Consider the following 26,560-nt stretch of genomic DNA (forward strand, 5'->3'; position numbering starts at 1 on the left):
TATTTTGGCTCTCGGGGTCATGTTCCAAGTCCTTTTATCAAATAAAATAATAGAATCAATTTGAGGAAGTAGCAACAGCGATCCTGGTTAAGCAGGTCTTTTATCATTTTAAAAGGGGGAATTCCAGCTCTAGTACTCTCATCTCCTCAGGGTGCGGAAGTAAATAAATCAGGTGAATCTGCTGCCACTGTTGGGAGAAACATAGAATCCAAGAGCAAGAGTAGGCCATTTGGCGCTTCAAGCCTGCGCTGCCATTCAACATGATCATGGCTGATCCTCTATCTCAACAGTGTCTTCCCATGTCCTCCACGTGCCCCTCAATGCCTTTAATATCTACAAATATGTATCTATCAGTCAGTGGAGGACCAGGTTTTAAAGGTCATTCGGCAAGTGAGCCAAAGGAGAGATGAGGAGAATTTTGTTTTTATGCAGCACGTTGTGCGATCTGGAACGTGCTGCCTGGAAGGGTGGTGAGAGCAGGATTATTGAGTCGTTCTCAAAAGGAGCTTGGATAAATGTTCTTAAAAAGAGAGTGAAAGGCAATGGGGAAAGAGCAGACATTGGGGGCACTCAGTTTGTACTGACTCAGTGGTAGCAGGATGGCCTTTGAATTCGAAAGCTCCTGGTCCGAATCACACTTCAGGTCTCCAGCACAAGGACAGAGAGGAAAACGTGCAAAAACTGTGGATGCTGTAAATCAGAAGCAAACATAGAAATTGCAGGAGAAGCTCAGCAGGTCTGGCAGCATCTGTGGAGAGAAATCAGAATGAATGTTTCAGGTCCAGTGACCGTTCCTCAGATTGGACACTGCCACGTTACTGCTTTTGTGATGGAGTGCTGCACTGTCAGAGGTCCCCAGGCATTAAACTGGGGCACTGCCTGCCTCCTTAGCTGGGTATATAGGATCCCATGGCATCCTTTTAGAGAGGAGAAGGGGGCATTATTCCTATCTGCTACTCCTCCCTCGGAAACATCGCCGGAAGTAGAAAAGTAGATGATCTGCTCACTGTAGCGTGTGGGAACCTGCACTTGTTACACCGCCCCGGTGACTTTAAACAGAGATGGTCAAGCACTTTGAAACATCCAAAGGTTGTGAGAAACACTGTCTAAACACATGGAAAGCTGTTTAAAGTCACCGGTACTGGTATGATGGGCTATATAGCCTCATTCGGTGTTGTAGGGTTTTGATTTAGTCGATGTGTTTAATTGACATAAGAGGGGTCTTCATTCCTTCTTATTGAGACAGTACCACAAAGCACGATAACAGCCCTTGTACTTTTAAAAATTTTAATAGTAATTTATTGTCACTTGTGATTTTGCGAAACTACAATGAGAAGTGCTTTAGTCACTATATTCTGATACCTATATTAATAGCAGAAATCATAAATTTAAAAAACTTAAGACAAAGTCCATCTTTGTTTAATTCACATTCTTCACTGCTGCCGAAAGCCGACACTGAAGCCTCTGGAATTCCGGCACGGTGGCTCAATGGTTAGCGCTGCTGCCTCACAACGCCAGGGACCTGGGTTCGATTCCAGCCTCAGGCGACTGTCCGTATGGTGTTTGCACATTCTCCCCATGTCTGTGTGGGTTTCCTCCCGGTTCTCGGGTTTCCTCCCACAATCTGAAGATGTGCAGGTTAGGGTAGATCGGCCGCCGGACCCACCAAGTCACTGAAGCTCCAGAAGCAGACCACATTCTGCAGGACGAGGCTGCAATGGCCAGGAGGAGTGGATCACACTGCCATCAATGCTGCAACAGCCTTAGCTGACTGCTACCTAGTGACCAAAGGCTCATGGGTGTACAAGCTGAACGCTGGCTGTGATATGCTCTAGAGTTGAACAGCTCGCTGATGCATAGCTTGAATATTGAGCACCCATAGGATGAACTTTCACAGCTGGAGAGGGAAACTCCAAGCATACAGTCTAATTTGGAAAGTCCCTTTCAACATTCTCATAATTCCACCCTATTTAAAACGTTGGTGTGTTGTAAGTTTTGGCCACACCTCAGATTCTGTTTTGATATACAGTATTGTTACCCTTCACTGGGGTAAGGCACTGGAAATCAAGACCCACTATTCCCACAATCATCACAAAAATTAACGTGTTCAAAAAATATACATAAACTCACCAAACCATCTGATTTTCAGACTCAGATTGATGGAAATTATGGGTCAGGTTTGTTCAATTCTAGCTACATGTAAATAATTGAACTGAATTAATTCAACTCTGAAAATTAAACCTCTGAACCCTTTATAAACAACTCACACATGCGCACAGAAACACTTAAGGAGACATACACAAACACACAGATACATACATACAAACATGCACAAACACGGACTAGCACACACACACAAACACAAACATAAACAAGGGGGTAAAGTGCACATTGGCAAAGGGAAAACTAGTAAAACAGTTCCCTGGTCCTTGTTCACCAGATCTGCTGGGTTAGTTCTTGCTGATCTGAAGGCTTATCCTCAACTTTCCTTTTTGCAAATGTTTCTACTTGTTTTCAAGAGGCACAGGGTGGCTGGGTCACTTATGAAAAGTCTCTAACTTATCAAATTCAAACTTACAGCTTGTAGTATATGCTGAAGGAGAGAGAAGCTGGTCTTCTTCAGGTTTAAAGTGGCATATCGCAGAGAACTGAGAGTTCTCCTCTGGTCTGAACTAACTTCTGTCTGTCTTGCTCATAACCCAACCTGGTCAGCTACTTGACAGCCAATCGCATAGCTGTTGTCAGGCAAAGGACCTTTGTCATTGATAATTGGTCCCTCTTTGATACACCAGTCAGCTTCACTTACAAACAAACCCCAGCTCCAGTTTGTCTGCACGTTGCTGGAACACAGCTAACCAGACAGGGTTATTGAATTCCTTTACTTTCAAATCACGTAGCCATCCTCGTAAACTGGTTTCAAACAGTGCTTTCTCATTTCTGTCTACAGTTTAAAAAAGACATGGTTGTTGCAGCCTGCCTGAAGCATGTGATCCGGTGTCACTGTGTCAGCTATAATATAACATCCATCTCCCAAGTTGTTTCCTGTAAAACAGGAAATTTGTCAGTCAAATACTTTGTTCTTAGGCTCTCACAAACAGCAATGTGACAATGACTAAATCATCTCCTCTAGTCAATGATTATTTGGAACTTTGGAACAGGATCTTTTAATTCAAAGCCTCATCCAAAAGATAATCCACTCCCTGAGTACTCTACTGAGGTATTGGCCGTGGTTTTGTGTTCAGGTCTCTGGCGTGGGGCTTGAACTTTGAACTTTCTGATTTAGTTTCAAGAGTGTGACCCACTAAGCCATGGCTTATGGATTACTTTTTTGTCAGACCACGCTAAATAACTCACCTACTGACTCCATCTACAAGGCACAAGTCAGGACTGTGATGGAATACTTGCCTAGGTGGGTACAGCTCCAACAACACTCAAGAGGTTTTACACCATCTGAGACAGAGCTACTGTTTGATTGGCACTCCATCCATCATCTTCAACATTTACTCCCTCCATTACCAGCAAGGTTAAAAGTGCCTAGCATTTACAAGATGAACTGCAGCAGCTCCTCTAAGCCCAAGGCCACTAACGAGGGCAGGAGGTTCCCTTTGCAAGCCCCATATCATCCTGGAGGTGACTGACCTTGTGTCAAAATCTTGGCACTCCTTCCCTGTTGTATTCCTATACCCCAAAAACCACAGCGGTCCCAGAGAACAGCTCACCGCCTGCTTCTCAAGGGCAGTTGGTGATTGATAGTAAATGCAGACCTCTCCAACAAGGTCCACATCCCACCCAAAACGTAATAAATAAAAAGGCTGAATGAGGGAATCTTCACAAAAAGCAAAATGCTGTGGATGCTGGAGATCTGAAAGAGAAACAGAGGGATTGCTGGAGAAACTCAGCAGGTCTGGCAACACCTTTAGAGAGAAACAGAGCCAACATTATTAGTAGATTGGTTTGGCTTTTGTTCAGAACCCAAAGATGAAAGGGATATTAAAAAAAAACTGCAGGCCCAAGTTAAAGACCAGGAGGCTGTGGGACTAATTGGATTGCTGTCATAGAGAGGAGGCGTTCTGGGCTAACAGACCTGTAAGTGATCCACTCTCATAATATCGCAACAGTTTTGGTTGCAGACGGAATTTAATGCTGGCAAATGTGAGGTGATATGCTTTGGAAGAAGCAACACACTATGGATGGCAGGTACCAGGAAGCTCAGAGGAACAGAGGGATATTGGAGGTTATTGCCTACAAAGCCCTGAAGATGGCAGGACAGGTTAATAGGAGGGCATTCAGGACACTGCTGTTTATCAGCTGAAGCATGGAGGAGGGAGGTCATGTAGGAGTTATACAGGACTGTGATGAGGTCTCAGCTGGAGCACTGTGTGTAGTTCTAGTCACTGCAGGTAGGATGTGATTGTACTGGAGGGGGTGGGGAGAGGATTCACCAGGATGCTACCTGGGATGGAGAATTTTGGTGATGAAGGGAAGCTGGATAAGCTCGAGTTGTTTTCTTTAGAACTGAGCAGGTTGAGGGGGTTTCCTGCTTGAGGTGTGTAAGATTATGAGGGGCATGGACAGTTTGGATAGAGGGCAGCTGCTTCCTTCAGTCAAAAGGTCAAGAACAAGGGTGCATAATATTAAAGTCTCTCCATGCTTCCAGCTCACTGCCTTTATTCCTGATGAAGGGCTTTTGCCCGAAACGTTGATTTCGCTGCTCGTTGGATGCTGCCTGAACTGCTGTGCTCTTCCAGCACCACTGATCCAGAATTAAAGTCAAAGGCAAGGAGTTAGAGGGGATTTGAGGAATAACCTGTTCACCTGGAGGGTAGTGGGGGTCTGGAGTGTACTGCCCGGGAGTGTAGTTAAGGAGGAAAACCTCATAATCCATAAAAAAAATGGATGAGCACTTGGAGTGTCATAACATTTGAGGCTGTTGGCCTAGTTCAGGAAAGTGGGCCTGGTGTAGGCCGCAGTATAGTTTTCGTGGTGCAGACTTGATGGGCTAAAGGGCCTGTTTTATGACTCGATCTGCAGGCTGGCATTGGCCTCATCAATGCTGTGCATTATCAGTGCTAGGACGGAACAAGGGCCCTGCGGTTTTGAAAATTTTAGCTTTCTTTGGCATAAAGACAGCAAATTGTTGATGGATTCCAGCTGATGTTTTGCTGTCAGGAAGCTCAGACAGTTGGTGATAATTTGCAGTTGCAGTGCCCACTGTCATTGTGGTTGGGAAATATGTACGAACAGGAAAGGCTTTTATAACATGCTGTAAATTGATGACTTTTGAAAAAATGCTAGTTAGCAAAGTTCGTCAGCATTGCATCTAGTCACGAATTTTATTGCTATCCACTGAGTTGTTTTCTAGTGAATATCAAAGTAAATTTCTCAGTATGGCTATCCCAATGCAACTAATAGGATATAGCATCAGGTCCGATTATGAAATTTTATTGCAGCTGACTGCCATAATTCTAATTATTTACTATTGTTTGATTGTGCAGAAATTGTGGAATTATGAAAAAAGAGAAAATCTGTCAAATTCTCTTCGGTTAGCACTGATCTGGACTGAATCGCAAGAATACCAAATTTCATGGAGAACAACAATGCATGAAAAGAGGGTGCTGATTGTTTGACTAGTGGGCTCTGATTGTTTGAGGTATTGCCCGGAAGAATACACCAGGGAACACACAACTATACCACACTGTTGTTTAAATTTAAACCAGGCAGGGTGGACTCTGTAGGTGCTGCCATATGAAAGGTGGTAGGGAATAGTGGACCCCAAGCTTTTGTTCAGTGGCAAACTGCAAAGTCTGCACATGTTCTTTCTGTTTGCTTGTTGTCCCCATTGAGATTTGGTGTTCTTGCAATTCTGTCCTGAGAGCTACAAGATGAAAAGCTGCAACAACATGTCTCTTATTCAGCAATAATTTGTTGTCTTGTGAACTCCTCTGAAACGTGCTGTATAAATAGACCTTCTTTGTTTCCTTCCCTCCTTATTTCCATGCTCACTGAAAGCTTAAAGTAACAAAACAATTAAACCATGAGTTATCTTTGGCCTGAACGTATCACCACACTGACATTTGCAAAAGTCAGGATCATTCCTGGCCAGGGCCAGAATAGGCCATTCATCCCCTTGGCCTGCCCCCCCTTTCAGTTAACATGTGTCTGACTGTAGAATCATAGAATACCCACAGTATGGAAGCAGGCCATTCAGCCCATCGAGTCCACACCAACCCACTGAAGGAAATCCTACCCAGACTCACTGCTCAAGTTGACATCCTGTCATACTATTAGTTGTCTAGTCTGCTATTATTCAATGTTTTGATTGAACTTAACTGCCCTGGAAAAGGTGGTGGTGACATACCTTCTTGAGTCCTTGGAGTACAGGTTCACCCTCAGTGTCGTTAGGGAGGAGGTTCCAAGATTTTGACCCAGTAGCAGTGAAGGAACAGCCCTATATTTCCAAATGAGGATAGTGGGTGACATGGACGGGACTTGGTAGTGTTCCCAAGTATCTGCTGCCCATGTTCTTTAAGATGATCGGGAAGTGGAAAGTGCAGTTGAGGGAGATTTTAAATTCTCGATATATTCTCAGCCTGATTTATTTGCATTGCTTATGAGCAGAGGTAGTTGCTATAGTTACCATAATAAAATCTAGAATCAGTAATGGTCACTCAATATCCTTTAATGAAGGAGATCTGTCGTCCTTACCTCGGCTGACCTTTATACAAATCCAAATCATATAATTCCTTACAGTGTGGAAACAGGCCCTTCAGCCCAACAAGTCCATACCAGCCCTCTGAAGAGCATCCCACCCAGATCCATTCCCCTGGTCTGTCACTGCATTTCCAATGGCCAATCCATTTAGCCAACACGCTGTGGGCAATTTAGCCTGGCCAATCCACCTAACCTGCACATCTTTGTGGAAGTAAACCAGACCACCCAGAGGAAACCCACGCAGACACGGGGGAAAATGTGCAAACTCCACACAGACAGTCACCCGAAGGTGGGGTCAAACTGGGGTCCCTGGTGCTGAGGCAGCAGTGCTAACCACTGGGCGCCAAAGCGAATATGTTTGAATCTTCACTGTTCTGTGAAACAGCCCAGGAAATCTTAAAGACGGTTCACCAACACTTCGTAAGGGCAATTAGGGACATGCAATGAACATTCGCCTTTCCAGTCCATAGGTGAATAAATGAAGGCAGTGGCATACTATTGGAAATATAGTCAACGATTTGTTGTCTGGTCGACGAACCTGCAATGTTTTGATTGAATTTGATTTGGAATTCAAAACCAATAGCCTGGTACCAACGTATCCTTTCAGATTAGCAATTCTATGTGGTGAAATATTTTCTGGTGCTGTAAATAACCATTTTCTGAAGGGGTTAAGACTCCGCACTAAATGATTCTTTTCTTTGAGTGTTGACTTGGCTGTTTTATTGATAAAGCTTCTCATCACCGATAAGGAGTGCTGTGTAAATTGAACCCAAGATCAACAGCTGAGCTCCCTGTCTGGACCTGACAAGTAGTCAGTGCTGGTTTGATTACTCGATTCGCCACAACCCATGACTCAGAGGCAGAAGTGGAGACAGTAACCTCCTGTCTCAGAGCTGGGTTCACTGAGATCTGAGACTGCACTGACTCAGTAGAGAAGCACATAATCCAGAATGATAAAACCAGTGCAGTACTGATGGGGAGCTGCAGCAATGATAATACCAATGCAGTACTGATGGAGAGCTGCAGTAACGGTAATACCAATGCAGTACTGATGGGGAGCTACAGTAATGGTAATACAAGTACAGCACTGATGGGGAGCTGCAGTAATGATAATACCATTGCAGTACTGATGGGGAGCTGCCGTAATGATAATACCAATGCAGTACTAATGGAGAGCTGCAGTAATGATAATACCAATGCAGTACTGATTGAGAGCTGCACTAAGGGTAATACCAGTGCAGTACTGATGAAGAGCTGCAGTAAGGGTAATACCAATGCAGTACTGATTGAGAGCTGCAGTAATGGTAATACCAGTGCAGTACTGATGGGGAGCTGCATTAGGGGTAATATCAATGCAGTACTGATGGAGAGCTGCAGTAAGGGTAATACCAATGCAGTACTGATTGAGAGCTGCACTAAGGGTAATACCAGTGCAGTACTGATGGGGAGCTGCATTAGGGGTAATATCAATGCAGTACTGATGGGGAGCTGCAGTAAGGATAATACCAATGCAGTACTGATGGGGAGCTGCATTAGGGGTAATACCAATGCAGTACTGATGGAGAGCTGCAGTGAGGGTAATACCAGTGCAGTACTGATGGAGAGCTGCAGTAATGATAATACCAATGCAGTACTGATGGAGAGCTGCAGTGAGGGTAATACCAGTGCAGTACTGATGGAGAGCTGCAGTAATGATAATACCAATGCAGTACTGATGGAGAGCTGCAGTAAGGGTAATACTAATGCACTACTAATGGAGAGCTGCAGTAAGGATAATACCAATGCAGTACTGATGGAGAGCTGCATTAGGGATAATACCTGCAGTACGGCATTTCCTGAATTGCCAGACATTAAAATGAGACCTCGTTTTGATTTAGGTTTGTGTAAATTGTGAAACTGAACAGAAAGTCCTTTCTTGTTAGTTTCTTACCCATAGATCACAACATTATATATGTTTTCCCCTCATCTAATTCCCCTGTTTCCCAGCACTCATTTTTTAAAATATCGATTGAAACTAAATCAAACCCGTGTAAAATGTGATAGCCCCCTAGATGGTCACTGTAACAAAGGTCAAAATAGATATGAAACATCGAGAATTTTAAATTACAATTGGTCTTCAGGAATGACTCTGTAGCCTTGCCCCTGTGTACGTATTGGTTATGGAAGTCTAGAGTCAACGGTATCCTTTTCAATGTGCTTGTTTAGACCATAGGCCTTGGTCTGTATAGCATAACAATATAATTAACATAGTGTTGATACAGTACATTGTTCTGATGAAGCATTGGGAACTGTGTCAGTAACATTTATGACTTTAGCAACATCAGTAATACACATTATCAGCATGTGATTAATTTACTGATTGAAGGACTTTGCTTTCTGTAACTTTTTAACATGACCATAATAAGTGCATGACAAAAGTACTGAGCTAACAGTAAGGTTGTAAGAATGTGAAAGGTCTTCAGAAGAACAATGAAAGACGATATAAAATATAGAGGGTGCAATTCTAAAGAGAGTGCAGGAGTAGAGGGACTTGGGTGTATATGTGCACAGATCATTGAGGGTGGCAGGACAGATAAAGAGTAGTTAATAAAACATATTCGGCACTTTTATTTAATATAAATGATTTGGGTGTGAACAATGGAGGTATGGTTAGTAAACTGGCAGATGACACCAAAATTGGTGGTGTAATGGACAGCGAAGAAGGTTACCTCTGTTTACAACGGTATCTTGATCAGATAGATTGATGGATCCAGGAGTAGCAGATGGAGTTTAATCTAGATATATGTAAGGTGTTACATTTTGGAAAGGCAAATCAGGGCAGGACTTATTCACTTCATGGTAGGGTCCTGGGGATTGTTGCTGAACAAAGAGACTTTGGAGTGCAGGTTCATAGCTCCTTGAAAGTGGGGTCACAGGTAGGCAGGGCAGTCATTTGGTGTGCTTGTCTTTATTGAGTATAGGAGTTGGGAGGTCATGTTGCTACTGTACAGGACATTGGTTAGGCCACTTTTGAAATACTGCCCCTAGCCTAGGAAAAAGACCTTATCTATTTATCCTATCCATATCTTTCATGATTTTGTAAACCTCTATAAGGTCATCCTTCAGCCTTCAAACGCTCCAGGGAAAACAGCTCCCGCCTATTCAGCCTCTCCCTGTAGCTCAAATCCTCCAACCCTGGCAACATCCTTGTAAATCTTTTCTAAACCCTTTTAGAATAGGCGGGGGCTGTTTTTCCTGGAGCGTTTGAAGGCTGAAGGATGACCTTATAGAGGTTTACAAAATCATGAAAGATATGGATAGGATAAATAGATAAGGTCTTTTTCCCAGGCTAGGGGAGTCCAAAACTAGTGGGCAGAGGTTTAAAGTAAGAACGGAAAAATTTATAGAGGATCTAAGGGGCAACCTTTTCAGGCTGAGGGTGGTATGTGTGTGGAATGAGCTGCCAGAGGAAGTGATGGAGGCTGGTACAATTGCAACACTTAAAAGGTACCTGAGTGGGTATGTGAATAGGAAGCATTTAGAGGGATATGGGCCAAATGCTGGCAAATGGGACTAGATTAGGTTAGGATATCTGGTCGGCATGGATAAGTTGGACCGAAGGGTCTGTTTCCGTGCTGTACATTTCTTTGATTCTATATAGAGTTCTTAGCTTTATTAATTGGGTCAGAGAATACAAGAACGAGGAGGTGATATTAAACCCGTATAAGGCACTAGTTAGACCTCAGCTGGAGTAATGTGTACAGTTGTGGGCACCAAATCACAGGAAAGATGTGAACACACTGGGGAGAGTGCAGAAACGATTTGCAAGAATTGTTCCAGGAATGAGAAATTTAGATTGAAGAAATTGAGACTGTTCTCCTGGAAGAGATGAAGGCTGAGAGGAAATCTAATGGAGGTTTTCACAATCATAAGAGGGCTGGGAAGAGTAGGTCAGGAGAAGCTGTTTTGCTTGTAAAAGTAAAAGCAAGAGAGGGAATAGATTGACAGTGGCACACAAACAAAGTGAGGGTCATGTGAGAAAAAACCCTTTTCGCCTAGCAAGTAGTTAGGCTTGAAGTGTGCAGCCTAGTAATGTGGATGCAGGTTCAATGGAGGCAGACGGGAGAGTATTGGATGGTTATTTGGGTAGAACTGATGTGCATGGACATGAAAAAGCAGAAGATTGTCATTAAGCAACAGAACTGATGGGCCGAGTGTCCTCCTGTCCATACCAATCGGCGTTTCCACTCAATAAATGCAAGTTCCTTCATTGTTAATTTGTAGGATGTTGCTGTTGTGGAAAACCACATGCCTGTGAAGCAGCCATTTGTTGAGACGGCACACTGCGATATTGATGTAGGAGATCTTCACATTGAGCGGTGGGATTGACGATGGTTTCTTGTGTCTGTTCCTTCTGTTCCAGGGACCCCTTGAAACTGCAGCAGCTGCAGAACCAGGTTTTGGCGGATCTGCAAGGCGGAGGTGGTTGGCCCAGTCAGCAGGCGTTCTGTTTCCCCCAGTGCTCGCCGCCCTCGAACCAGCTCACCCCTGCCCCCATGAGTGTGCTAAACCCCCACACTCCCGCAGCCATGCAACAGACAACCAGCTTCAATTACGCCCGCCCCAAGCAGTTCATCGCCGCCCAAAGCCTTCCATCTTCCGCCGGCTACCTGTCTCCTTCCTCTGGCTCATCAGGGTCTAACCTCTCCTCCCCCCTCTCCCCCCCAACCCTGCACAAGCCCTTTAACCGGGTCACCTTACCTCAGCCCTGCCTGTCTGACTCCGACCAGCGCTACCTCACCTCCCCTTCCACGCTGAGCCCCTCCTCCTCCTCGCCTCCCCTCCCTCCTCCGCCGCCAGTTCTCACCCCTCCTGCTTTCTTCCCTCAGGACCCTTTCCCTCTGCCGCCCCCGCCCCCACCTCTCCTCGCTTCCCCCTCCCAGCTTCCTTGCCCGCCCCCCTCAGCGGGGAGGGCCTCCCCTCACTCTGGCCAATCGCCCAGTGCCTTCCTCAGCTCCGTGTTGCCATCACAAGCCATTGTGTCACCCGTCAATGCATTGGGTCTTCCGAAGGGAGCCATCGCCATGTAAGTAAGCCTCGAGGTGCTCTCTCCTCACTTTATAATGTGTCTTCTGTCTGTTGTCTAACATTCCTGTAGGTAATAGATGAACAGTGCTCCCTCAGGGAAGGCAATGACCCTTGGTACAGTCAATGGGTTGGTAATTCAGGGGACCGGGCTGATGTAGCAACTTAGTCTAGATTAGAGTGGTGCTGGAAAAGCACAGCAGTTCAGGCAGAATCCGAGCAGCAGGAAAATCGACATTTCAGGCAAAAGCCCTTCATCAGGAATACAGGCAGAGAGCCTGAAGGGTGGAGAGATAAGTGAGAGGAGGGTGGGGGTGAGGAGAAAGTAGCATAGAGTACAATAGGTGAGTGGGGGAGGGGATGAAGGTGATAGGTTGGGGGGGGAGGGTGGAGTGGATAGGTGGAAAAGAAGGTAGGCAGGTAGGATAAGTCATGGGGACAGTGCTGAGCTGGAAGTTTGGAACTGGGATGAGGTGGGGGAAGGGGAAATGAGGAAATTGGTGAGGTCCACATTGATGCCACTTGAGTTTGAATCTCACCATGGTAGATTTGAATTCAATAAAAATTAGACATTAAAAATCCCTTGACCACAGTTGGTTTTTGTAAAGTGCCCTGTAGGAAGGATATCTGCCAACGCTATGTGACTCCAGGACCCATAGGAATGCTCTTGACTCTTAACTGCCGTATGCAATTTGGGATGGGCAAACGATGTTGGCCAAGGCAGACCTCTTTGAACTGTCAATCAACTCAGCCACTTTATAAGAGTTGATTTTGATATTTTGCAAGCCAGCCAAGCATTCAGTATGGGATCAATGAAGTTAACAACCCTTGGGAAATGTTTCCATCAAAGCCAATAGAAACTGCAGGAACAGATGGTTACTTTTTTCCCCTAAGCTACACCAGATGGCCTGTCAATCAGAACCCTCCAGCAGCAAGTACCTGCTTTTCCCACTCAAACTGAAAACTGCACATTTTCTTTCTGAATTTGTCAGGGCTGAGGATTTAAATTCCTTCAGATGATCACCCATAATTAGAATTGTATCTATCTTTCATAAATATTCTGCGTACATTTGTGGCCCGCGCACTACAAGTTAAGCCCTTGGAACAGTGAAATGAAGTTTGTTGAACTCAGCAGTAATTACAAATGGCTGTGCTGATTCCCAACTTACACCCTTCCCTCTGAAGACAAGACTGGGATATGTCAGACTCCTCCATTTATAAAGGCCTCTGGAATCCCTGACATTCTGGGCTAAAGTGTCAAAGAAATGAAGTTGAGGCTGCCCATCTCCTCTGAAGAAAATCTAACCTTTCTGTGTCCTACAGAACCCCGCAGAGTCTAAAGAGAAACAGCCGAACCTCTCGCCTGGCAACAGATGAGGAAATTCAGGGAACAAAGGACGCAGTCATTCAGGATTTGGAAAGGAAGCTACGGTTTAAGGATGACCGCTTGAGCAATGGCCAGGTAGGACTGTGGATTGGGAACAAAATACTCATGTTGCTGAATTTTCCAAACGGTATTCCACATTGATGTCAGCTCAACAGCTTCATCTTCAATCTTCAAGCCTTCAAGGGATTGGAGTATTGAGTGGACTCCATTGTGCTATATGAAATAGAAGCACCATTCAGCCTCATTCCTGATGAAGGGCTCCTGCCCGAAGCGTTAATTTTCCTGCTCCTCTGATGCTGCCTGACCTGCTGTGCTTTTCCAGCACCACTCTAATCTTGACTCTGATCTCCAGCATCTGCAGTCCTCACTTTCGCCCATTCAGCCCCTCCAGCCTTCAATAAGATCATGTTTTGATTTCCACATTGCCAGCTAACCCCCGCCTGCGATAAACCTTGACCCCTCCCCAACACCTGACAAGAATCTTTCCATCTTTGCTTGAAAAGTATTCAGTGACCTTGCCTTGTGCTGCCTTCTGAGGCAGAGAGTTCCCAAGTCACACGTTGCTGAGTGATGATTTTACTCCTCGGGCTCCTTGTCCTAAAATACATTAGTCTTGCTAAACTCAGTTAGAATTATAGAACTTACAGTACACTCCTTCAACCCAGCGTATTTGTACTGCCAGAAATATACCACTATCTCCACAAGTCACACTTTCCCACCAAGGACTTGAATGCTCATCCAAGTCCTTTTTATCAAGGTTGTGAGGTTTCCCACCTCTTAGGCAATGCATTACAGACTTCCACCACTCTTAAATCCCCTCAAAACCTGCTGTCTTTCACTTTAAAATGACCTTTTGACTAAGAGGAACACTACTCTCACTCTAGCCTGTCCATGACCTCCAGCCTTATCCGCTTGAGGCAGTTCTCCTGAAACATGCCGTTTTGGAATCATGCCGTTAAATAGCCCAAAAGCTCTCTTTGCTCTGGTGTAACTTGCAGTCAGCTGTAAGAAAAGCAGAAAGTGCTGGAGAAACTCAGCAGGTCAGGCAGCATCTGTGGAGAGAGAAACAAAGTCAGTGTTTTGCGTCTGGTGAGTCTCTTCATCAGAACTCAAGCTGTAAAAGAATCATGTCAAAAACGCAACATTAATTCTGTCGCTCGCTGCACAGATGCGGGCAGACCTGCTGATGGTCTCCAGCACTTTCTCTTTTTGTTTCAGATTTTCAGCATCTGCACTTTTTTGTTTTACTTTTGGGAACCCGTTGTTTCTGGAATCATTTTTGACCACCAGCTGTACCTTGCTGGCGGAAACACAATATTTTCATTTGTGCAAAAAGCCATGAGCCCATCCGTTTTTTAATCCCCTAACGTTCTCTTTGAAACAAAACACATCTCCATCTCCTCAAGCTTGCTTGGCAACGTAAATGAAGAGAATTGGGTTAACTCCTTGCCAGCCCCATCGTCAGGGTCTACGTAGACATTGCCTGTTGCCAATTAGTCCAAATGAGGGTGAAATGTGGAAGTTCACTCAGAGGAAGTAAGAAATACGATTGCAGGAAATTAAAAAGTGGGGATGTTTTTCAATTTGTAGTGCAGTGTGTGAATCTTGAAGAGCAATGCAAGGAGCAGATATACTTGAAGAACAATGCACCTGTTTTTCGCCTTGTACTTGGAGCTGTTTGTGTAGTGACAGTCGCCCCTCAATGGGCTATGTCAGGACGTGAAGTGGAAAATAAACCCAGCTGCCACAGTCAGACCCAAAATTAAACATTGTAAAGATGACAACATGTATTTATTCAGTGCTGACCACAGACCACCCTGTTAAATGTCTGAGAACCATTTGGTGAAGGGAGATGGAAGGAGCAAATCCTTACTTGGGTTTAGATTTCCACTGTACCTCCAGCAGCTGAACACCACACCCACCAAGGCGAAAGGGGCAGTTGTGCCCGCGCACACTCACACCTTGACAGTGCACATGCGACTGTTCCTGACACCTGGCTTGATGGAATTCCTGGCCTGTTCTCCCAGGAAAGCTGGAGAATAGTGAGACAGTTTAGTCAGGGATCGAAAGTGAATGGACACATCATGCCTCACACAGAAAAGGAAGAGGGGTTGGCCATTCAGCCCCTCTAGCTTGCACTGCCATTCTGTAGCATCATGGCTGACCTGTCTATTCTGAATTCCGCCTATCCCCAGTAATGCTCGATTCCCCTGCCTAACAAAGGTTTATCCATCTCTTTCCCAAAAAAAATTCAATTATGCTTCCTTAGGTAGAAAGTTCCAAAGTTGCTTAACTCGCTGAGTGAGAAAAAGTCTTCATCTGTGTCCTCTACATTTGCAACACCATCCTCTTAGAATTGATGGCCTAGTGGCGTTTTCATTAGACTATTAACCTTGCAGTGCAGGCAGAGGTCTGGGCTCCAGGTTCAAATTCTGATATGAATGTTTGCTAGCACTTGGCCCACAATCCTCTAAATCTTTCCTAGTCATATATCTGTACAGATGTATCTTAATTGTTGTAACTGTCCCTGCATCTAGCAATTCATTCTACACACATACCGCCCTCTGTGTGAAAACATTGCCCCTCAGGACCCTTTTTATATCTTTCTCCTCTCACCTAAAAATTATACCCTCTTGTTTTGAACCACCCCCGCCCCCCAACCCTGGGGAAAAGACTTTTGCTATTCGCCTTATCTATGCTCCTCATGATTTCATAAATCTCTATAAGGTCACCCCCCACCCCAACCTCCTACACTCCAGTGAAAAAGGTCCCAGCTCTCCTGATAACTTAAACCCTCCCGGCCCAGTAACATGCCAGAAAATCTTTTCTGCGCCCTCTCCAATTTAGTAATATCCTTCCTATAGTAGGCCAGCCAGCATGTTGCAAAAGCAAACCAATGGTCACATTCCCTACCTTTTCCCTGCACAGATCTGTAGTCTTCAAGCACTTATCTAATTCCCTTTGCAAAGATTGAATATTCCTCTACCATTGTCTCAGGCAATGCATTCCATTCATGCATTGGAAAGTTCTTCCTATGTTGCCATCGGGACTTCTTCATCTTAAATCTGTGTCCTCTTGTTTTCAACCAATCCATGAGTGGGAACAGTTTCATAGAGTCATAGAGATGTACAGCACGGAAACAGACCCTTCGGTCCAACCTGTCCATGCCAACCAGATATCCCAATCTAATCTAGTCCCACCCGCCGGCACCCGGCCCATATCCCTCCAAACCCTTCCTATTCATATACCCATCCAATTGCCTCTTAAATGTTGCAATTGTACCAGCCTCCACCACTTCCTCTGGCAGCTCATTCCATACACATACCACCCTCTCTGTGAAAAAGTTGACCCTGAGGTCTCTTTTATATCTTTCCCCGCTCACCCTAAACCTATGCCTTTTAGTTCTAGACTCCTCCACCCCAGGGAAAATACTTTGTCTATTTATCCTATCCATGCCCCTCATAATTTTGTAAACCTCTATAAGGTCACCCCGCAGCCTCTGATGCTCCAGGGAAAACAGCTGCAACCTGTTCAGCCTCTCCCCATAGCTCAAATCCTCCAACCCTTTACTCCATCAAATTCGCTCCATCTACTTTGTCTGCACCAGTCAAGATTTTGAATTCTTCAATCAAATCTTCTCCAATCTCTTCTCAAAGGAGAACAGTATCAGCTTCCCATATCGACTCCACACTTCTCTTCACCCTCAGCCTTTCTCTCACCAATCCCAGAGGTAGACTCCTCACCATGAAAAGCGAGATGAAAAGATCAATTGGGGATGACTTACCGGCCTCAATTTGCCATTGCCCCCACTTCCTATCTCCCTAGCAAGTGACAAAACTGGGTGATGACCTGTCTGCCAGATTTACCCATTGGGGTGTGGGGGCTTGTTCCATTTTCCCAAATCAGGAGGCATTCATTGGCATGCATGGCAGCAAAGGGGTGGCCTTGGAAAGCCACTTCCTGCCCTGCACTCCAATCCCCTCCCTCCATGACCTCCAACACACAACAGGCAAATGAAAAGCGCTAGGTAATGGCCTGGTGGTATTGTTGCTGTACTATTAGTCGAGAGACCCAGGTAATGATCTGGGGACCTGACCACAGCAGGTGATAAAGTTTGAATTCAATAAAAGTCTGGGGTTCAGTATCTCCTGGTGACTGTGAAGCCATTGTTGATTGTGGGAAAAAACCCATCCGGTTCACTAATCTCCTCATTACCATCCTTACCTGGTCTGGCCTATATGTTTTCCAGATCCACAGAAATCTGGTTGACTCTTAATTGCCCCCTGGGGAATTAGGAGTGGGTAATAAATGCTGGCTTAGCCAGAGATACCCTCCTGCTGTGAGTTAACTTTTTAAAAATCTCTCAGAGTCATAGAGATGCACAGCACAAAACAGACCCCTCAGTCAACTCGTCTATCCCAACTAGATATCCCTAACCTAATCTAGTCCCGTTTGCCAGCACTTGGCTCATATCCCTCTAAATTCTTCCTATTCATATACCCATCCATATGCCTTTCAAAAGTTGTAATTGTCCCAGCCACCACCACTTCCTCTGGCAGCTCATTCCACACATGCACACCATCTGTGTGAAAATGTTACCCCTTAGGTCCATTTTAAGTTTTTCCCCTCTCACCCTAAACCTCTGCCCTCCAGTTTTGGACTCTCTTTCTCTGATATAAAGACCTTGTCTATTTATCTTATCCATGCACCTCATGATTTTATAAACCTCTGTAAGGTCACCCCTCAGCCTCCGACGCTCCAGGGAAAATAGCTCCAGCCTATTCAGCCTCTCCCTATAGCTCAAACCCTCCAACCCTGGCAACATCCTTGTAAATCTTTGCTGAACTCTTTTCAAGTTTCACAACATCGTTCTGACTGAATCCCCTGACAAATAGGCCCCAGTCAATGGCATTGAGGACCTCTGATTGCATGGTAGCTTCTGTCAAGGCAGGGCTGGGATGGTCTGGGAAACTCAGATGTCAGTTCTTAAATGTCTCATGATCCGGTGAGTATTTTAGAGGTCAAGGCCAGCAAGTCAGCCTCCATGAGCACACTCACACCCACACTTTGGTATCATGCAGAAACGGGTATGGAACCTTCCTTTGGGTCAGGACATGTGTTGGATGGTTTTGAGATTTTTTTTGAGGAAGTTTAGATACTGAGTTTGTCAATGTTGAGGAACGATATTAAGATCTAAATCAACTCAAGAAAATCTCCTGTCCATCTCCGCTGATGGAAAATTGGTTGCTCTTCTTTGGGAGCTTGTTGTGCACAAATTGGTTGCTGTATTTCCTGCATTACAGCGGTGACTATCCTTCAAAGGATACGCCATTAGCTACAAAGCAGCCCCAGGAGATCCCAGGGTTTGTGGGAACATCTGTGCGGAGGCAATCCCATCTTTCCCCGGCTTTGTGCTTTGGTAGCGATTCCTTAATCCGGAAACATTCTGGAATGCCGTTTGCTCACTCTTTGATCGCGCATGAACTATGACTGATCTGCCCTTTCTTTCCTTTATTCCCACCTCGGCAGAGATTGACCTATGAGGAAAAGATGGCCCGCAGACTCCTGGGAGCAGACAATGCCGCCACTGTCTTCAATTTCCAGGAAGCAGAGGATGACCCCGTGGTCCAGGTAGTCACCATTTTCCTTTATTTTGGAAAAGCATCACAATTCATCCTTCTGAATTCCATTTCATGTAAGAAAGCGCTTTTAATGAGAGAACAAAACTGATTTGATCCATACCTCAAAAACCCCTGCGACATTCAGCGAGGTTTTATGATCCCAGCATTTCCCAATGGCAATACCAAGACAGTAGGTCTGCAGCAGAACAAAGCATGCATTCTTTAGGGGAATCATTGATACCTCAATTAGAATTAAGATATCAGATTCTTTCCTTTCTGTTATTGTTTTACTTTAGTGGAATGAGGCAGAGGGGGTGGGGGAGAGACACAAATGAACAACAGGAATGAATTGCCTCACATTAGCCAGAACATTTGACTAACTTTTTTTTTAATTTGATATTTGGACTGGGCTGTTTTAACTTAACTGTGGTCTGGAGTTAACAAAACAATTTCAGATCTCCAGCATTCTCAGTACTTGGCTTTTGTTCCCAACTAGGAACAATGTAAAAGGTTTTTGACGCTGGTCGGACTAATATGTTCACCAGATTTACGCTCATTCCATTCCAAATAGCAGTTTTTTTTTAAATTTGTTTCTCCTTTAGTTTACTTGAATAGCTCAGCAACTTTTCTCAGGAGAGATTGACATGAAATATCTGTGGTGTTAAAATAAATTGTTTGTACTTTAGGCTCAACCACGAAGTGCGAAGTGGGTGGCCTGCAACACACTCTTTTCAAAACTATAGCTTTTTTAAAATCAAATCTCCGTGTAAGGAAAACAGAACGTGCTGGAGAAACTCAGCAGGTCTTTGTGGAGAGAGAAACAGAGTTAGTGCCAATTGACTCTTTGTCAGAAAAGGTCAATCTATTGACAGTTTCTCCCTCTTTCTGCAGATGCTGCAGAATTTCTCCAACATTTTAGTTTGTAGTTATTTTATTTCATGTCTCCAGTAACTACAATTGGCTTTCATATTGCTCTGACATCTTGCAGCATTTTTACTTTTGATTTAAAAGCTGTACAAACATACACTTGGAATTGAATTATCATAGGAGTGGGCACTGCTGGCCCCTTCCGAGTTGCCCTCAATTTGACTTGATTTGATTTATTATTGTCACATGTACTGAGATACAGTGAAAAGTATTGCTTTGCGTGTGAAGCAGACAAACCTCACATAAGTACATCAGGGTAATAGAACAGAATGCGGAACATCGTGTTATAGCTACAGGGAAGGTGCAGAGAAAGATCAGCTCTTACTGTATGTGAGGTCTGTTCAAAGATTGATAACAACGGGGAAGAAACTGTTCTTCAATCTATCGGTACATGCTTTCAAACTTTTGTATCTTCTGTTTGACAGAAGAGAGTGGGGCAGAGAATAATTAGGGTGGGAGGGGTCTTTGATTATGTTGGCTGCTTTCCCGAGGCAGTGGGAAGTATAGATGGAGTCAATGGAAGTAATGCTGGTTTTCATGATGGACTGGGATGCATTTATAACTCTAAATAATTTCTTGCGGTCTTGGGCAGAACAGTTTGCCAAATCAAGCAGTGAGGCATCCAGATGGGATGTTTCCTATGGTGCATCGAAAAAAAATTGGTCAGAGTCATTGTGGATATACCAAATTTCCTTAGCCTTCTGAGGAAGTAGAGACATTGCTTTCTTAACTGTAGTGTCGATGTGGATAGACCAGGACAGATTGTGGGTAATATTTGCTCCTAGAAACTGGAAGCTCTCGACCACCTCCACCTCAGCACCATTGATACAGACAGGGGCATGTTCTCCAATCTGCTTCCTGAAGTCAATGACCAGCTCCTGTTGTTGTCTTTACATCATGTCCCTGAGCTGTCTATCTCTTTCCTGTACTCTGTCTCGTCATTATTTGAGATCTGACCCACTACAGTGGAGTCATCAGCAAAATTGTAAATGGAGTTATAGCTGAATTTAGCCACGCAGTCATGAGTGTATAAGGAGCGTAGTAAGGGGCTGAGTACGCAGTCCTGTAGGCTACCAGCCCTGAGAAGATGGTGGTGAGCTGCCTTCTTGAACTGCCACAGTCCATATGTTGTAGGTTAACTCACAATCCCATTAGGCAGGGAATTCTAGAATTTTGATCAAGTGACAGTGATGGAAAGCGATATAAGTCAGGATGGTAAGTGGCTTGGAGGGAAACTTGAAGGTGGTGGCGTTGCCATGTATCTGCCACCCTTGTCCATCTAGATGGTTGTGCGTGTTGGCCAAGATCTTTGGTAAATGTTTGCAGTGCATCTTATAGATAGTACACACTGCTGTAACTGAGTGCCGGTGGGAGAACGGATTGGATGTTTGTGGATGTGGTGCCAATCAAAGTGGGCTGCTTTGTTCTGGATGATCAAGCTTCTTAAGTGTTGTTGGAGCTGCACCCATCCAGGCAAGTGGATTCACTTCAGTTATATCCTCCTTATTCACACTTGAACCACTGTCTGGAGTAAAGGGGTTTTTTTTTCGAAATTCCCATTGTAAATTTTGGAAAAGATTTGTAGCTCAGCTTGATGATAAATCTGTCAGTTAGCTCACTGGGCTGGAAGGTTTGTTTTCAGACGTTTCATCACCATGGCCAGTGAGAGTCTCTGGTGAAGTGCTGGTGGTATGTCCCGCCTCTCTATTTATAGGTCTTGGTTTCTTATGGTGTGTGATGTCATTTCCAGTTCTGTTTTACAAGGGAATGTAGATGGGATCTACGCTGCTGTGTTTATTGATGAAGATCTGGTTAGAATGCCATGCCTCTCAGAATTCACATGCGTGTTTTTGTGTCACCTGTCCTAGGATGTGTGTGATGTCCCAGTCCAAGTGGTGTCCTTCTTTATCTGTATGTATGGAAACCAGTGAGAGTGGGTCGTGTATCCTGGTGGCAAGTTTCCTGCTTGTTTGTCAGATGTAGTGTTTTTTTTTCCGTTCTTGCGTGGTATTTTGTAAACAAAATTAATTTTGCTGGTATTGTTTAATGAATCCTTTAGGTTGATTAGTCACTGTTTAAGTGTGTTGGTAGATTTGTGAACTACCAATTTGCCAAAGGGTCTGAGTAGTCTGGAAGTCATTTCTGATATGTCTCTGATGTAAGGTAATGTGACTGTGGTTTTTGGTTCTGCTGTGTCTGCTTCTTTGGGTTTGTTCCTGAGGAATCGGTGGATTGTGTTCATTGGGTACCTGTTTTGCTTGAAATCATTGTACAGTAGCGCCTCGACTTACAAACTTAATCCATTTCGAGACCTGGTTCGCAAACCGAAAAGTTCGCAAACTGAATCAATTTTTCCCGTTGTTCAGATAGCGTAAGAATGCTTGGATGGCTGTTCACAGCGCACGCACCAAAGACAAATTGAATGAGATCACGTGGGGCTCAAGAGGTTTTGCATTCAACAAGTGCTTAGCAAAGCAGAACAATGAAACCACGTGGTCGCACACGGGCTTTTTGCGTTCATACCTTGAATTTCACACGTACATTGAAGCAAACTTTTACGTACAATCCTGTTTGTAAACCGATTTGTTCGTGAATGGGACCGTTTGTATGTCGAGGCGCAACTGTATAGATATTTTTCTTCTGCTTTTTGTAGTTCTTGGGTGCTGCAGTGTGGTTTAGCTTGTTGAAGTAACGTCTTGATGCAGCTCTGTTTGTGGGTGTTGAGATGATTGCTTCTGAAGTTAAGTATTTAGTCTGTGTTTGTTGCTTCAAACTTTGGTTTGAAGTTCTCCATTAACTGTACGTCCAACTGTCACATCTCGGAGTAGGAGTCCGTTGTCATTCTCCTCCTCCTGTGAATTTAATGCCTGTCAGGATATTGTTGACGGTGTTATATGTTTCCTCTAATTTGTACCCTTTGTGATATCAAAAAAGAACTGGAAATGACATCACCCGCCTTAAGAAACCAAGACCTATAAATAGAGAGGTGGGACATACCACCAGCGCTTCACCAGAGATTCTCACTGATGATGTTACCTAGTATGGTGACAAAACATCTGAAAACAAACCTTCCAGTTCAGTGAGCTAATTTACTTCCCATTGTAAATGTTGTCTTTTGAGTCTTATCTCGAGGCTCCTTATTTTGTATTCCCTCATAACCTTCAAATGGAATTCATTGAGAATTTTCTAGAAGATCTTCCCATCAGTTTTGCCTGTTCTCAGGAGAAGTCAGACAAAACAGTAACAGTGTGGGATGCTCACCAGACCTCTGTACTCATCCTTCTCCTTTTACAGTGCTGATAGTGTTATTCTTTCTTTTTAAGGAGTACAAGGTCTCCAGCTTTGAACAAAGGCTGATCAATGAGATAGAGTTTCGCCTGGAGCGGTCCCCGGTGGACGAATCTGATGACGAGGTCCAACATGATGAGCAACCTGACCATGGCACAGCCCCACTCTTCGAGAGGAAGCTGAAACACATCAAGCTGTTCGAAGGGACGCCAGTAACGTTCACTTGCAAAGTGGCCGGAGATCCCCTGCCAAAGGTACGGGGCTGCAAAAGCTGAATCTTCCAGCACTCAAGGAGGCCATTTGGCCCATTGTACCTCTGCAGGCTCTTTGATAGGGTCCTGGGGTTCTGGAAAAGGGTCACTGGGCCTGAAATGTTAACTCTGCTTTCTCCCTCCCCAAAATGCTGTGAGACCTGCTGAGTTTCATCAGCAGTTTCTGTTTCTGTTTTTGTCTTTGATAGAGTTGTTACATTAATTCCATTCTTTCGCCATACCCTGATAAATTCTTCTTTTGTAGGATGTAGAAATGCCACAGGATGGGAGGTGATGGCCTAGTGGCGTTATCACTGGGCTATTAATCCAGAGGTCCAGCTAATGTTCTGGGACCTTGGTTCAAATCATGCCATGGCTAGAGGGTGGAATTTAAATTCAATTTTTTAAAAATCTGAAATTAAGAGTCTGATGACGGCACAGCAGCTCAGTGGTCAGCATTGCTGCCTCACAGCGCCAGGGACCCGGGTTTGATTCCAGCCTCGGGCAACTGTCTGTGTGGAGTTTGCACATTCTCCCCGTGTCTGCGTGGGTTTCTTCCAAAGATGTGCAGGCTAGGTGGATTGGCTAGGGATGTGTAAATTAGGTGATTTAGCCATGGGAAATGCAGGATTATGGGGATATGGAGATCGGTCTGGGAGGGATGGTTTTGGAGAGTTGGTACTGGCTTGTTAGGCCAAATGGCCTTTTTTTCTACACTATAGGGATTCTATGAAACAATTGTTGGAAAAGCCCATCTGATTCACTAATGTCCTTTAGGGAGGAAAACTGCCATCCTTACCTGGTCGGGCCTACATGTGACTCCAGACCCACAATGGTTGACTCTTAACTGCCCTCTGGGTCATTAGGGATTGGAAAATGCTGGCCTGGGCAGTGATACTCCCATCCCACAAATGAATTAAATAAAACATAGAAAATAGGAGCAGGAGTGGGCCATTCAGCCCTTTCAGCTTTCTCCTCCAATCGATAAAATCATTGCTGACCATTCACCCTCTCTCCATTTCCCTTGATCACTTTAACCACAAGAGCTATGTCTACCTTCTTGAAACTACAATGTTTTGGCCTCAACCATTTTCTTTGGTGGTGAATTCCTCAGATTCACTGTCTGTGTGAAGAGATTTCTAAGTGTGCAGAAATATAGAAGCATAGAAAGTTATGCAATCATTGTCCATTGAGCCTGCTCCACCATTCAATATAATCATGGCTGATCTTGTAACAATGGCACATTCCAACCCTTTTCCCATGCTCCTTAACACCTATATCCTCGAGAAATCTTGTTTCTGAAATTTATTCAGTGACTTTGCATCAACAATCTACTGTGGTAGAGATTTCCACATGCCCACCACCATCTAAGTGAAGACATCTTTTTCTCATCCCAATCCAAAATGACTTACCCTATATCCAAAGACTGTGACCCTTTGTAATGGTATCCCATCAACCCAGAGCAAAGGAACATCATTCCTGCGTGCAATTTGTCCAGCCCTTTCAGAACTTTATACATTTCAGTGATTGTTATCCATATAAATTATTTATTCATTGATTGTGGACATCACTGGCAAGGGCAAATTTATTGCCCATCCTATCAGGACTGGCACAATGGCTCAGTGGTTAGCACTGCTGCCTCACAGCACCAGGGACACAGGTTTGATTCCAGCCTCAGGCGACAGTCTGTGTGGAGTTTGCACATTCTCCCCGTGTCTGTGCGGGTTTCCTCCGGGTGCTCCAGTTTCATCCCACAGTCCGAAGATGCGCAGGTCAGGTGAATTGGCCATGCTAAATTGCCCATAGTGTTAGGTGTAGGGGAATGGGTCTGGGTGGGTTGCTCTTCGGAGGGTCAGTGTGGACTTGTTGAGCCGAAGGGCCTGCTTCCACACTGTAGGTAATCTAATCTAAATTGTCCCAGGATGTGTAGATCAGGTGGATTGGCCATGGGACCTGCAGGGTTACAGCGATATGGGAGGAGGCTGGGATCTAGGTGGAATGCCCTTCAGAGGGTCAGTGCTGATGTGATGGGCCGGATGGCCTCTTACCCCTCTGTAGAAATTCTGCGATTTCCTAATTGCCACAGGAGTGGCGCTGAGTTACCTCCTTGAACTGTTGCAGTCTTTGTGGGTTCAATAATCACTGTCTTCACAATCATGGTGTTTAATTCTGAGGACTATGTGTCCACACAATCCAGCATGGTCATTCCAACCCTGGAGAAAACACAAATCCACCTCCTGCCTGCATGAATTACCCATACAGAGGCAACTGTGCTTGGACCCCAGCCCTTGTTAATTCCTCCGCTTTCTCCCACGAAACCTCTCCCTGGCAGGTCTACTGGTTCAAAGATGGCAAACAAATTTCCAAGCGCAGTGAGCATTACCAGATGAGGCGAGAGGCAGATGGAACTTGTACCCTCCACACTGAAACTGCGACACTAGATGATGATGGGAATTATACCATCATGGTAGCCAACCCACTGGTAAGTGGAGCCATTTTACGGTTTGTACTTGGGTATTTGGAGGGAAAATATATGAACTGCCTGTGAATGGTGCGTGTAGCAAAATTGAGGTTTTGAGATTGTGACTAGACTTCGGAGCCGACGAATCAGTTAAAATCTCCAGTCGCCATTTCACCATCAGTTAACATCCCAAAGTCACATACTTCAGCTCTCAGACTCGCGGAATGTTAGGGTTTCAATCTGTCGCTGCAAGGAGTGATGTGCTGCTGAAGTCTTTCACCTCGCAATGGTCAGGATCAAGTGCAAGAATGCAAAATTTCGACCAAGCAAAACAATTTATAATACAAGGGAGGACGGCATTGATTGGCTGGCAATTCAGTTCTAATTGGATGAGGTGTTGCCAATTAATCAGGTTTGACTTGCCAAATAGTCAGTAACCTTTTTCTCCTTTGGCATAAATTGTGATTGTTTGAAATTTGAGGTTTTTGCAATTATTTGGATGACATTCTTCAGTAACATGTCTGTATTTCTCTGTTCTCACATGGGATGTGAGTGTCACTGACTGGGCCAGTATTTATTGCCCATCCCTAGACTGCCCTGAGAAGGTGGTGATGAGCTGCCTTCCTGAACCACTGTAGCCCAGATGCTATTTGCAAGCCTTAAGGAGGGAATTTCAGGATTTTAATCCAGCGACACTGAAGCTACGGCGATATATTTCCAAGTCAGGATGGTGAGTGGCTTGGAGAGACACTTGATGATAGTGGTGTTCCCATGTATCTGCTGCCATTGTCATTCTCGATTGTTGTGGGTGCATCTTGTAGGTAGTACACGCTGCTGCAATCAAGCAGTG

The 26,560-nt window shown here is 44.6% G+C and overlaps 1 protein-coding gene across 3 annotated transcripts in view; it reads left to right on the top strand.

Annotated features, from left to right (window-relative positions):
• Positions 1 to 26,560, top strand: part of palld (palladin, cytoskeletal associated protein) — a 243,012-nt gene that overhangs the window by 166,289 nt on the left and 50,163 nt on the right. For all 3 annotated transcript variants that reach the window (XM_060834813.1, XM_060834829.1, XM_060834821.1), the window contains 5 exons: positions 11,114 to 11,776; positions 13,099 to 13,237; positions 18,692 to 18,793; positions 23,034 to 23,252; positions 25,582 to 25,731. In XM_060834813.1, coding sequence (XP_060690796.1) covers positions 11,114 to 11,776; positions 13,099 to 13,237; positions 18,692 to 18,793; positions 23,034 to 23,252; positions 25,582 to 25,731 — 1,273 coding nt within the window. The remainder of the gene's footprint in view (positions 1 to 11,113; positions 11,777 to 13,098; positions 13,238 to 18,691; positions 18,794 to 23,033; positions 23,253 to 25,581; positions 25,732 to 26,560) is intronic.

The sequence above is a fragment of the Hemiscyllium ocellatum genome, chromosome 2, assembly GCF_020745735.1.
Source record: "Hemiscyllium ocellatum isolate sHemOce1 chromosome 2, sHemOce1.pat.X.cur, whole genome shotgun sequence".
Taxonomy (NCBI): domain Eukaryota; kingdom Metazoa; phylum Chordata; class Chondrichthyes; order Orectolobiformes; family Hemiscylliidae; genus Hemiscyllium; species Hemiscyllium ocellatum.